Source organism: Aulonocara sp. 'chitande type north' Nkhata Bay, linkage group LG5 (genome assembly GCF_057382095.1).
Source record: "Aulonocara sp. 'chitande type north' Nkhata Bay isolate Kocher_YH1m ecotype deep benthic linkage group LG5, A_spYH_male_GT1.1, whole genome shotgun sequence".
In the NCBI taxonomy this organism is placed as follows: Eukaryota; Metazoa; Chordata; class Actinopteri; order Cichliformes; family Cichlidae; genus Aulonocara; species Aulonocara sp. 'chitande type north' Nkhata Bay.
The window spans coordinates 6535696-6548103 of NC_141348.1; the positions used below are offsets into that span (position 1 = coordinate 6535696).

At 38.9% G+C, this 12408-nt stretch overlaps 1 protein-coding gene across 1 annotated transcript; it reads left to right on the plus strand.

The window, feature by feature from the left end:
- The first annotated feature begins 2878 nt into the window (after nucleotides 1-2878).
- Nucleotides 2879-10836, plus strand: LOC147329789 (uncharacterized). The gene is made up of 13 exons (XM_086291122.1): nucleotides 2879-3908; nucleotides 4569-4705; nucleotides 4969-5275; nucleotides 5922-6004; nucleotides 6173-6225; nucleotides 6513-6555; nucleotides 7636-7706; nucleotides 7908-7997; nucleotides 8118-8428; nucleotides 8544-8722; nucleotides 9008-9177; nucleotides 9707-9921; nucleotides 10021-10836. The coding sequence occupies exons 1-13, from the start codon at nucleotides 3719-3721 to the stop codon at nucleotides 10254-10256; spliced, it is 2085 nt and encodes a 694-aa protein (XP_086147248.1). The 5' UTR covers nucleotides 2879-3718; the 3' UTR covers nucleotides 10257-10836.
- Nucleotides 10837-12408: the final 1572 nt, after the last annotated feature.

Genomic DNA, 12408 nt, shown 5'->3' on the forward strand with positions numbered 1-12408 from the left:
AAACTTAACTACTTCCTCATATTTTCACATAGAGCAACCATTCAAACTTTAAAATGTTCTCAAATTATTGGGCTATTCAGGTATAAATCAGCTTTTTCAAATCTTTTACTGTTTTACTTTTATGCCTCTTAAAGTTTTGAGTTGCAAAATTGTGATTTTTCACAAAATACATGCGTTGTTATGGTTGCTATGGTTGCTTTCTTCACTACCAGACACACTGGACCCACTACAGTTCGCTTACCGTCCAAATCGTTCCACAGACGATGCCATCTCTCATCTCCTCCACACATCACTCACTCACTTGGACACTAGAAGGGGGAATTATGTTAAAATGCTCTTCATAGACTACAGCTCTGCATTTAATACCATAATTCCCTCCACACTCACCACCAAGCTGGAGCATCTGGGACTCAGCTCATCTATGTGTCAGTGGATCTCCAACTTCCTAACTGGCAGACCACAGGCAGTAAGGATGGGCGGACATGTCTCAGCCTCCACCACTCTCAGCACTGGAGCCCCCCAGGGGTGTGTCCTGAGCCCCCTGCTGTACTCTTTGTACACATATGACTGTGTGGCCATTACCAGCTCCACCACCATCATCAAGTTTGCTGACGACACCGTCGTGGTGGGCCTGATCTCTGATAACAACGAGACGGCCTACCTGAAGGAGATTAGGAATCTGGAGAACTGGTGCCAGAGGAACAACCTCCTTCTAAACGTCAGTAAGACAAAGGAGCTGATAGTGGACTTCAGCACTAAGCAGGAGAGGAACTACCAGACCCCCGTCATCAACGAGTGCCCAGTGGAGAGAGTGGACAGCTTCAAATACCTCGGAGTTCACATCACGCAGGACCTGTCATGGTCCTGTCACATCAACACCGTGGTGAAAAAGGCCCGTCAGCGTCTCTACCACCTCAGACGCTTGAGAGACTTCCAACTGCCCTCCAAGGTGCTCAGGAACTTTTAGTCGTGCACCATAGAGAGCATCCTGACGGGAAACATCTTAACCTGGTTCGGGAACAGCACCATGCAGGACAGACGAGCTCTACAGAGGGTTGTGCGATCAGCTGAGCGCACCATCCGCTCCGAGCTCCCTGACCTGCACTCAATCTACAGCAGGCGGTGCTGGACCAAGGCCAGGAAGATCGTGAAGGACCTCAGCCATCCCAACAACAGACTGTTCTCTCTGCTGAGGTCAGGAAAGCGATTCCGCTCCCTGAAGACCAACACAGAGAGACTGAGGAGGAGCTTCTTCCCACAGGCGATACGGTCTCTCAATCACACCACCACACAGTCCTGACCCACACATACAGTTCTTACACACACACTGGAATTTCTGGACATTGTTTTCACTTCATTACTTAAATCACGCTGCTGTTATTGTGTATATATTTATTTATATTTCTTCATACATTCTTATATAGTTCTATATTGTGTATTTTGTTGTACAGTTATTTTATTTTCAACTTTAATTTATATATTTTATCTTATTCTCCCAGTTAAATTTACCCTTCATTCTAATTTGTGTTGTACAGTTATTTCATTTTTAACCTTAATTTATATTTTATTCCTTCCTAGTTAAATTTACCCTTTTTAATTTTTCATATTTATTTCCTTTCTTATTCATAGCCTTTTCCTTTTTTGTTTTCTTTAGGTCACGAGCAGTTGTCCAAGCATTTCACTACATATCGTACTGTGTATGACTGTGTACGTGACAAATAAAATTTGAATTTGAATTTGAATTTATGCACTTGGCTTCCAGTGTGCCACTGAAGGTTTTGCAGTCTTCTCTTAATGTCCAAACAACTTCTTGCTACTTGCTCAATTTTCACTCAACTTCCACAAATTATACATCAAAACGTAGGTATTTTTGCTGGCTTTCAGAAAGTGTCACTATCATTGTTGTGGGATTCAGAGAATTTTGGCAAATCTCCTCAGACCAACAGAAAGTCGGAAAACTCTCCATATAAAGTCAATGGGGAGTTTGTTCAAAATCACTGCTTGATTTCTGTAATGAGAGGCATATTTGAATCGTCATATCTCCTTAACGAAGCAAAGTTAAGACATGAGGCTTGTCCCGGTATATCTTCAGACACTCCTGACGCTCACAATTCAAGAATTTCTTTCTCACCTATTACCGTTCTGAAATGAGTTGGACTTGTTTGAGGGTAGGAAATTCGTCCGTCGCTCAGATTTCTTCAGATTTCAAACTCTGGAAATGAACCACTTTTTTCTCTCGTCATAACTTTTTGTTGGATTTCCACAGAGACCTGAAAATTTCCATGACTGTTCACCAAAGCCTGCTGTCTCTTACGGTGAAAGAATGATATCGATACTCCAAATAGATTTAGAGTTACAAAGCGTTGTTTGAGGGCAAGTCAAGGCAGTTTTTGCTTCGCTCTGCTCAGTTATGGTGCATTAGAAGTCAAATATCTTTAATAATTTATATTTTAATGATAAATTGTCATCACTGGAAGATTCCATCATCTCTTCTGAACAAAACGGTGTAAGAATGACCGCTCTAGCCCCTACGGTTAGGAAATTATGGTCATTTGTTTGAGGGGAGTCCTCACTATGAGAAATAGGCTGCAATAATCCTGTGCCTCTCTGTGCTGCGTGTGTAAATAGATGCACCTGTTTTGGCGGGAAAAAGTGCACAGGCTCTCTGATTGGTGGATTCAAATTCAGCAGCTCCCAGGCTGACCTAGAAACTTACTCCTCTCTCTCCCTGTGTGTGTGTGTGTGTGTGTGTGTGTGTGTGTGTGTGTGCGTGTGTGTGTGTGACAGAGAGAGAGAGAGAGAGAGAGAAAGGCTTTTAATGGGATGATCTCATTCTAAGATTCAAATTCAATATATTTAGACTGGGTGACTGAATTGGATCTTGTGTGTGTGTCTCTCTGTGCATGTGTGTTTCCTTATGTGTACATATTTCTGATTGTGTGGCTGTTGTATATATTTTTTGCTGATTTTTTTCATTTAACAAGTATATTTGAGGGACCCTCAGCATGTTCAGCATTTTTTCAGCTGTCCATTTTGCTTTTCCGATTTTTCTGTTTAACTTATTACTATTGTGCTAAATCATACTATTTCTGCTTTTAATAGGATTTGTGCTTAATATAGTATTTCTGCTTTTTATAGGATTTGTACGGTGGCCCTGAAGTGCAAATCACACCAACAAATTGCTAAACACAACAACAAAATCGAGAAACAAAAAAACAAATGGAGAATCACAAAAACAAAACTGAGAATCACAAAAACAAAATTGAGAAGCACAAAAACAAAATTGAGAAGCACAAAAACAAAACTGAGAATCACAAAAACAAATCAAGAAGCACAAAAACAAAAGAAGAATCACAAAAACAAATCAAGAAGCACAAAAACAAAAGAAGAATCACAAAAACAAATTAAGAAGCACAAAAACAAAAGAAGAATCACAAAAACAAATCGAGAAGAACAAAAACAAAAGAAGAATCACAAAAACAAATTAAGAAGCACAAAAACAAAAGAAGAATCACAAAAACAGATCAAGAAGCACAAAAACAAAAGAAGAATCACAAAAACAGATCAAGAAGCACAAAAACAAAAGAAGAATCACAAAAACAAATTAAGAAGCACAAAAACAAAAGAAGAATCACAAAAACAAATTGAGAAGCACAATTACATTAAGAAAACCGGAAAGGGTAGGTACCAGTCGGCAACAGGAGACATCACTGATTGGATGTCCGATCTGTTCGTCTTTGGAACCGGAAGTTACTCTGCCTGTGGCGCATTTCGTTTGAAGAAGAACGGCGGAATGTTTTGTCCTAGCTGTGGGAAAAAGCTGGTTGAGGAGTCGCCGAACTTTTGCAGCGGCTGTGGCGAGAGGCTTTATCACGCATCTTGCATCGGAGACACTTCACTCCCATTGAGTAAGTTAATAAGCATAATAAAATGTTTGTTATTTATTGATTTATTAGCCTAGCGTTAGCTGTTTCCAGCCCATAGCAGACCAGAGGGCTGTTCCACTAAGCGAGCTCAGAAAATCGAGGCTCATTTGAAAATGCACGCAGCTGTCAAAATGACTGCTCAAGACCTTTCTAGTAGTGAAGGTTTGAGGGCAGTTCTAGTGTTAACAAACCTCGCAGCTAGGGTGCCACGGACCAGACTTGTCCACAAGCATATTGCATAATGAATGAGCAGAAAGACTGCAGGTTAGCCTCGTTCCTGGAACCGAATTTGGGGCAATCGAGCCTGGATTTTCAGAGTGAGCCTGGCTTTTGGGATTAGCTTGCTTCGTGGAACAGTCCTCTGAGCATTTCCACAACTGAAACGATGATAAATTAGTTCATTTATTATGTTTGGTTAACTTTAGGAACTAACCCTATTATGTGTCTATACATTAAAACTTACTGGTGTAGAATTGTATTGGTCAATAGTATCAGTTGCATTGTCATTCCTTGGTAGAAATTTTCTAGTGAGATTATTCAGTGTTGTCCTTATTTGCGTGTTGTGTGGACAATGGAATGTTACATGAATGAATGTCTTTAATGTGTGACATTGTAGTACATTTTTCCTTTGTTTCCCTTTAGCATCACAGACTACCTCAAACTGCCCGACTCCAACCTTCAGCACCTTCATAGAATACAGAAAAAAGAAAAATGAAGAGAGGCAAAAGTTTTCTGAAGGGAGGAAGGGCTTAAAGAAAAAGGAAAAAAGAAAGGTTCAGGTAGTTTGGCTAGCTCAGTCTGAAAACAAGTTGAGGTTAATTTTCTAATGACATTCTTTTGTTATTCCTTAGGGGAGTTGTGTAAAAAATGTTCAGTGTAGTAAAGCTATCCAGAATAAGAACAATTGTTTACGAGTAATTGTACATTTAGGTTGTCAGGAAGATCCCTCTTTAGCAGTTAATAAATATTCAAGTTTGAATAGATCTGCTTAGAGTCATATTAGTATCTACTTGGCCCATTGTTCATGTGTTTTTCCTTACAGATAAATGTCGGCTTGATGACCATAAAAAAGGGTGGTTTGAAGCCATACCGTGGAAAAACTATTTTCCTAACAACAGACCCTGACGCTACTGCCACAAGTCTGCTCAATCAAGCTGTTAAAAAAATGAAGGACTTTAACAAAGATCTAAAAGATGGACCTTTCCTTCTTCTGTATCCGGATGGCACTGAGGTCATTACTGTCCCTGGAACACAAAGACCATTTACACTTGAGGCTTATAAGGCTGAAGTTGGCAAGCCTTATCAAAGAATCACTGTTTTCATCTGCTTGAAGAGTGACTTTGAAGATGGTAAGCTGCTAATGTTTGTTTTGATTTTGACACACATTCCCTTAGTTTCAACAACTGCTAATTTTGAAATTGTAAAATGATAACATTACGCATAAAGCACGCAAGTCAATAGCATACCTACATTAAAATGGTGAATGGCCTGTATTTGATATAGCAACTTCTAGGGTTCTACAACCCCCCCAAGACACTTCACAACAAAACCAGTCATTCACCCATACACATTCACACACTGCTGGTGATTAGCTACAATGTGGACACAACTGTCCTGGGACTCACTGACTGAAGCAAGGCTGCTGTACACAGATGCCACCTATCCCTCCCACTACCACCACCTGGCATGGAGGGTGAAGTGTCTTGCCCAAGGACACAACGACTGTGACAGACTGAGCAGGGCTCAAACCTTCAACCTTTTGATTACAGGGCGGGCTTTTAACTCCTCTGCCACCATTGCTGCCTAAATTAGCTTGTATATGTTATGTTTCTTCCTGGAAACATGAAATTCAGCCATTTTTGGATCTACTGAGTCATGATTTTTAAATGCTAACTTTATGCCTTTCGTATTAATCTATTATTCATGATCAAATAAAGTTTCATACATTAGTATGAATTTAGTTTGCTTAGCTTGATTTGTTTTCATGTTTTGTAGTTGGAGAAAACTCAGACTTGTCTGACTCTGACCCCGAGATTGTTATTAAAAGGCCCTCTGAGTTTGATCTTGCTGATACACTGGTAAGTACAATTTAAATTTTTTTTATAGAGTTTTCTTGTTGTTTAGCCACCACCATTTGCCTCAGTTCAGTAAAACAGTTAATAGTTATATGTGAAATACATTTTGTGTGTGTGTGCGTGCGTGCGTGCTCGCTCGCGTGCGTGCGTGTGTTTGTTTGTTTGTTTCAGCCATGGGAACTTCAACATGAAAGCAGTCCTTTACAGAAAGCGGCAGAATATGAGTAAGTGATATTTTAAGAACATGTAATCTTTTACTGTTTTTTGCCTAAACTTTTGTATTAATGAGATATACACTTTTGTCAAGGTTAAAGGTTCAAGGTTCTTTATTTGTCACATGCATAGTTATACAAGTATAACACACAGTCATTCATTCTGTATATGGTTTTTGGAACATGGACTACATAATACTTGTATTGCTTGTTTGTTAATCAAGATGCTTAAATATTTTCAAAGTGTCAATTAATATTTTCACAGTACACAACAATAATGCTTTTCTTTGTTCTCTAAGGAAGGGTGCTGGGGATCTTGTGCTTGCTAATGAAGTACAACAGGTAAAAAACTATTTTATTAGTAAAACAGTGCAGCAGACAATCTCCACCGCCTTTACTTTGCAATTAGATGACGATTCACTGTTTGCTTATTACATTCATTGTTATTATACAATGCATTTCACATCATCAATTTTCATACTATCAATAGATTATAACATCCACCCCTTAAAGGTACACTAAGTGAAATAATCACAAAGCAGTCTAATGTCTCAATCATGTTGGAAGGAAGGTTACATTGAAACTAACTGTGTATGACTCGTCTTTGTCATCTAGAATCTTCTGGCGCTGATCCGTAGCCATGAAACTCATGGAACGGGAGGAGGGAGAGTCACTCGTTTGTTTATAAAGATAGACTGTAGTACACAAATTTGACCACAGGATTTCTTATTTCATTCTTACTTACTGTACCTTTAGATAATCTATTGGGATAGGAAACCTAAGGTACATCCATCTACTTCCGGACCATGGGTCCCATACTGCTAAAAAAAATAGGACTCTATGAGCCAATAAAAATTATTTTCTGATCCCGTTTGATGTGTATAATGGATTTAAAATATGATGTCCGTGAAGTATATAAACACATTTTGATGCCAAAAAGTGCTTAAGCGACAGGTGGCAAAGGTTATTTTATGTTTTGTTTGAAAAGACGTGGCGAAATGTAAATGTTCGTCTCACAAAATTGACATCATCGAACCAGACACAGAGAAGAGGAAAAGCTTAGTTTTGTTTAGCGAGCTTCGAGAAAAGCTTCTGAGGCGACATCATATTTGCGACATCTGACTTGTAGTCATTTTAAGGACAAATTTTTACAAGCTAACAAATCTCAAATTACATTACAGACATAGTCGAAACACAATTATTTATTATTTAAATTGAAGTACAACATATGTGTGATTCAGAGAGTAAGGCAAAGCAGACCAGAAAATAACTTTTATAGCTCCATTCACTTCCATTCATTTTTCTTTTGTTCAGGGACCCACGAGCAGACCAGAAGGGGAGGAGACTTAGGCTCCCTATATTAAAATAATTATCAATTGGTCAAATATGAATTTTCATTCATCCTCTTTTCTGTATTTCCAGGTCATAGATTTGGAAGAAGAAAACGATACAGGCACTACTGAATGCCTCACTGTCGAGAGCTCCTGTTACAGGTGCGTTGTATCTTGAGTAATTATTCCAGAGGTTTGCACAAAATATATACACACAATTATTATAAATGTATGTAGTTTGACTCTTTTACATTTGATTCTTCAGAAAAATAAATAGTAGAATCGTTCTATAAAAGTGGAACTGCATGTTTATGCATTTGTATTTTTGCATCTACACTTTGTGTACATGTTTTCACTCTGCAGAAACTACACACAGCTGTTTGAACCGATTGTGATTGATGATGAAGATCCTACTCCTAACGAAGCCAAAGCTGAGCCCCCAGAAGAACCTGTGTTAGTAATTTAAACATTTGAATCCAATTAACCGCCATCTTGTTCTGTACAAGACATCATGCAATCATGAGAGAAGTATATACACCTTTAAAAAATAAGTTTCCCTTTTTTTTTTTTTAGAGACACCAATTTGGAGGCACATGAAATTATTGCAAATTTGGCACTGGAACTTGACCACAAGAAGGTCAGCAGGTTCAATATATCAAGGTCAGCTGTATGGGATGGAGCTGTTAGAGGATTTCGACGCAGCACATACTCTGACAACTACGACATGTTCATCAAGTTTAATGATGATGCTGGCAGCTTTGAAGACGGTTTGGATACAGGTGGCCCGAGGCGTGAATTCCTCACACTTCTTATGGGCAGTCTGAGAAATCGCCCCATCTTTGATGGACCTCCAGAGAGCCGTTATCTTGTATATAATTCAAGAGGTGGATGTTTTCTCCGTAATTATTACAATGGAAATTTTAATAAAAATTGGCTTATTTTTTTCATTAGCATATTTAATAGCAATTAACCATGATAATTATGTGCCCTGTATTACAGCTGCCAGGCAAGATGAGTACTTTTTAGCAGGAAAGATGATCGCTGTATCCATTGTGCATGGGGGACCAGCACCACATTTCCTCTCCAAGAACCTGGTCAACCACATCACAGGGAATCAGAGTTTCAGCGCCACTGTAGAAGATGTGCAAGATGAGGAGATCATAAAAGTTCTACATCAGGTAGAAAATTACCTAGGCTCAGGGAATGGGTTTACTTAGAAGACACTTGGGGCCAGTTTAAAAGATTAAATCAGGATAACAGTTATCCGTGTTGGATCATATCTTGAAAGTAGGTTCAAGGTAGATTCTGTAATCTGAAAGGACAGATTTCCACCTCCCAACAACACAAGTGAAATAACAAATTGATCATTTCTTTAATCCAATGTTTGAATGAATCGTAAAAGTAGTGAAAATTATTTTTGTTTTTCTTACAGTAAACCTTTTTTTTTTTTTTTTTTTTTATAGGTCCTGAAAGCTGAATCAGAGGAGTCTTTGCATAATCTTATTTTGCAAAACAGCACAATCTTCCAAACTGCTGGATGCCTCAGAAATGTCAAGCCTTGTGAGAAACAAGCATTTGTGGAGGAATACCTCAGATGGTACATCCTTGAAAGAAACCAAAGTGTCATACAACGGTAAACTCATTACTCCTTTTAAATTCAGGATGGCCAGTTGCTCATCACAGCAGCCACTGACATTTTCAGACCTTCAGATGTATATGAAAAAACTGATTCGGTAGCATCCGGTGATCTGATGAACAACAACTTAATTCCTGAGCCACTGTTGCACGCTATTAACCTTTTGACACTAGAACTCTAATTTAGTATACATTTATTGTTCACAATGACCCATAATAATCAGTCATGCAACATGATTAATTTTTCAGTTATTTATAAAAAGAGGTGATCCCTTTTTCGACACACTTGTTTATTCCAGTGTGAAAGCACTATTTTTTTTTTTAAATGCTGAAATCCCAATGAGCTCTTCTTTTTTTGCTGTCACAGTTAATTTATGAGCACTATTAATTATTTTTGTGTATGCATTTGAAATCTGTCCAAATTTATAATGAAAGATCTAGTAGGTAAAGTCATTTAAACACAATTTAGAAGACTGCAATAGTCATAGCTATAAACCAATTATTAGTTATTTGTCTATCCTTTGCAGATTTAAAGATGGACTGGAAAGTCTGAATTTTTTAAGTGCACTGCAAAAACATTCCAGTGTGCTGGCCCCACTCCTATGCTTCTCTGCAAAGGCCCTGACTGCTTCAGAACTGGAGAGCATGTTCAGACCAGATCTCAGCCCAGCAGGAAGCAACAAGCGGCATAAGGAGGTCCTAACACTTGGCTTTTGGGCAGATTATCTCCTTGATTGTGAAGGTTTGAATGGCCGTTTTTATTTGTTTATAGTTTTATGAAAGGAGAGGTAAGGAAATTCATTTTCTGTAATGTACTACAGTGTTTACTTTCTTCTTTCAGAGAAGGCAACAGCAGTGTGTCTGGAAGATTTGATGATGTTTGCCACAGGGCTGACGGCAGTTCCACCGGCAGGAATGACACCACCACCATGCATCCAGTTTTTAAGTGATTCGCCTTTTCCAGTTGCAAACACCTGTGCAAATACTCTGAAGCTACCCATCTGTGACTCATATGGCATCTTTAAGGCCAACATGGACTTTGGAATTCAAAATGCTCCAGGATTTGGATGTTCTTAAATCAGCAAGGTCATCAAGTTACAGTTACTGAGTTACCCTGTTAAGTAGTGTGCCAACGGCAGCTGAACCTAACACATTCATGTGATAAGCAACTTCCATATTGTTAAACATTTAGTTGTTTTTTCTTAATATTGTGTATGTTGGAAAAGTGACAGAAATGCTGGACACTATTTGTAAATGGTTTTATTAAAGAAAATTGTAAATGTTTCCTTGTGGTTAAATGTTAATATTTAAATTCATGCCAGTTGCTGTATATTATGAACAATATTATATTCAATTTAGCAAGAGGGAAAGGAAACACTACTAACATTAAAAAAAATGAAGGAAAAACAGAAGGGCTGGAGCACTCAAGTCCAAAGGTTTTATTAGGTGCAAAAAAAGGAAAGAAACTAACGTTTCAACACAGTGTGTGTCTTCGTCAGAGTAACTCTGACAAATGTCATTACAAACTGAAGTTCAGTTGGTATCTAAAACCCAGCTATGTCCTTCAGGGCCAAATACAGTTCTGTGGCCGATTCCCAGTCTTGTGGCTGCTGCAGTGTGTTTTGTTGTACAGCCTGTTGTAAATATTCCTCAATGTTTGGATCACCACACAATCCAACCGGTAGCCCCTCCTCGGGAAACACATCCAGTTCCCTCTCCTCAACAGCAAATCCACAGTCTCTTGAACCATATCTGCAAAATGAAAATAGAACAGTGAAGGATTTTTTGCTGACAATATGGAACTATATAAATCAACGCATGCAGTGACATGTTATAAACTGCTGTATCATACTTATGTGTAAAATTATGAATATATATTAACCAACTTAAGCAATAACAACACCTTGCATTTAGTTTGATGCAAAAGGTTAATTCATTTTGTTAAGAACTCAAATACCTGTGAGGCAAGAGATAGAGTTCGTTTGGAATCCCCCCTGGACACGATGCAAGTCTGCTTGGCCGGATCCTGTGTTTGTTCCAGAGGTCTTTGCATTCATCCAGGTCTTTCTGTAGAACCCCTCTGAAGCAGAATCTCAGCAAGCATTGGTGTTCGTGGCTTCCATTTAAGTTTCCAGAGTCTCTTAGGTCTCCAAACAAGTCCATCCAAAACTGAGACCTGGGTATATAATTAATATTTAAGAATCAATTTAGCTTTGTTCTTGGTCATTTTATAGGGTTTGTTACATTTTGGTCCCATTTAAAACATGCCACAAATGGATGTCAAACAAAGTAATGCATATTAGTTTTCCATAAATATTGTAGCGACCCTGCAGTAATGTTCTTGTTAAAAATGCTGTATTCTTTTCACTCTGTTCTGTGTGTTGATTGTGAGGAGTGGAGAGTTTGGTCTGAATTTTTCATTTTGTATTGGCGTCGTTAAATCTAGGCAAGCATGCTCATTTCGGCACAACAGCTGACAGTGACCATTTTGAGTTCCTGCAATAAAGTGACGGCTGTTAACGTCTATCTCATCCAACTTTTCAACACGTCCAGCAGGACGCTACTCTATTTTCTTAAATGCATGTAAAAAAAAAAACGATCTGATCAGCTTTCACTGTAGCTTACACCTACCAGACACAAATGTACCCACCTTCCTCTTCTGAAATAAGACCACCATGACTCGATGTGCTGATTCCCAGTAGATGATCCGTAACTGTGGCTTGACGATCCAGCATAATAGTCCGTGTGCGCGTGACGGAGGGTACACTGTATTGCTGCCATAGTCCCATTCTCAGTCCCGAAGTCTGTTCGTAATCTCATTGGTATCACACCAAGACTCTTTACACAGTTTATATAATTGTGAGCTATAACAGCCGGGTTGTTGTTTGTTGCTCCACACACAAGCCACATCAGTCTTCTTGAAAAGCCATCTATACATCCTGACAGGGCCAAGCCAAAGGGTTTCAGTTTATCATAGCCATCTACATGCCATATGTAATTGGGCCCCATGGAGTGATACGTGCGTCTTGTGAACCTCCTTCGAGTTCTCAAAGCGATTCCTTGAGGATTTAGTTGTCTCAACAGCCTCATAACTACATCACGCTTGACACGCAGCTTGTGTTTTTGTTTGAGAACTTGCCACATGGTCCGATATCCAAACAATTGTCCTGGTCCTCGAAGCTCGGCCAAAATGGCACGCCTCACCTCAGGAAGTGGAGAATAGTTGCCT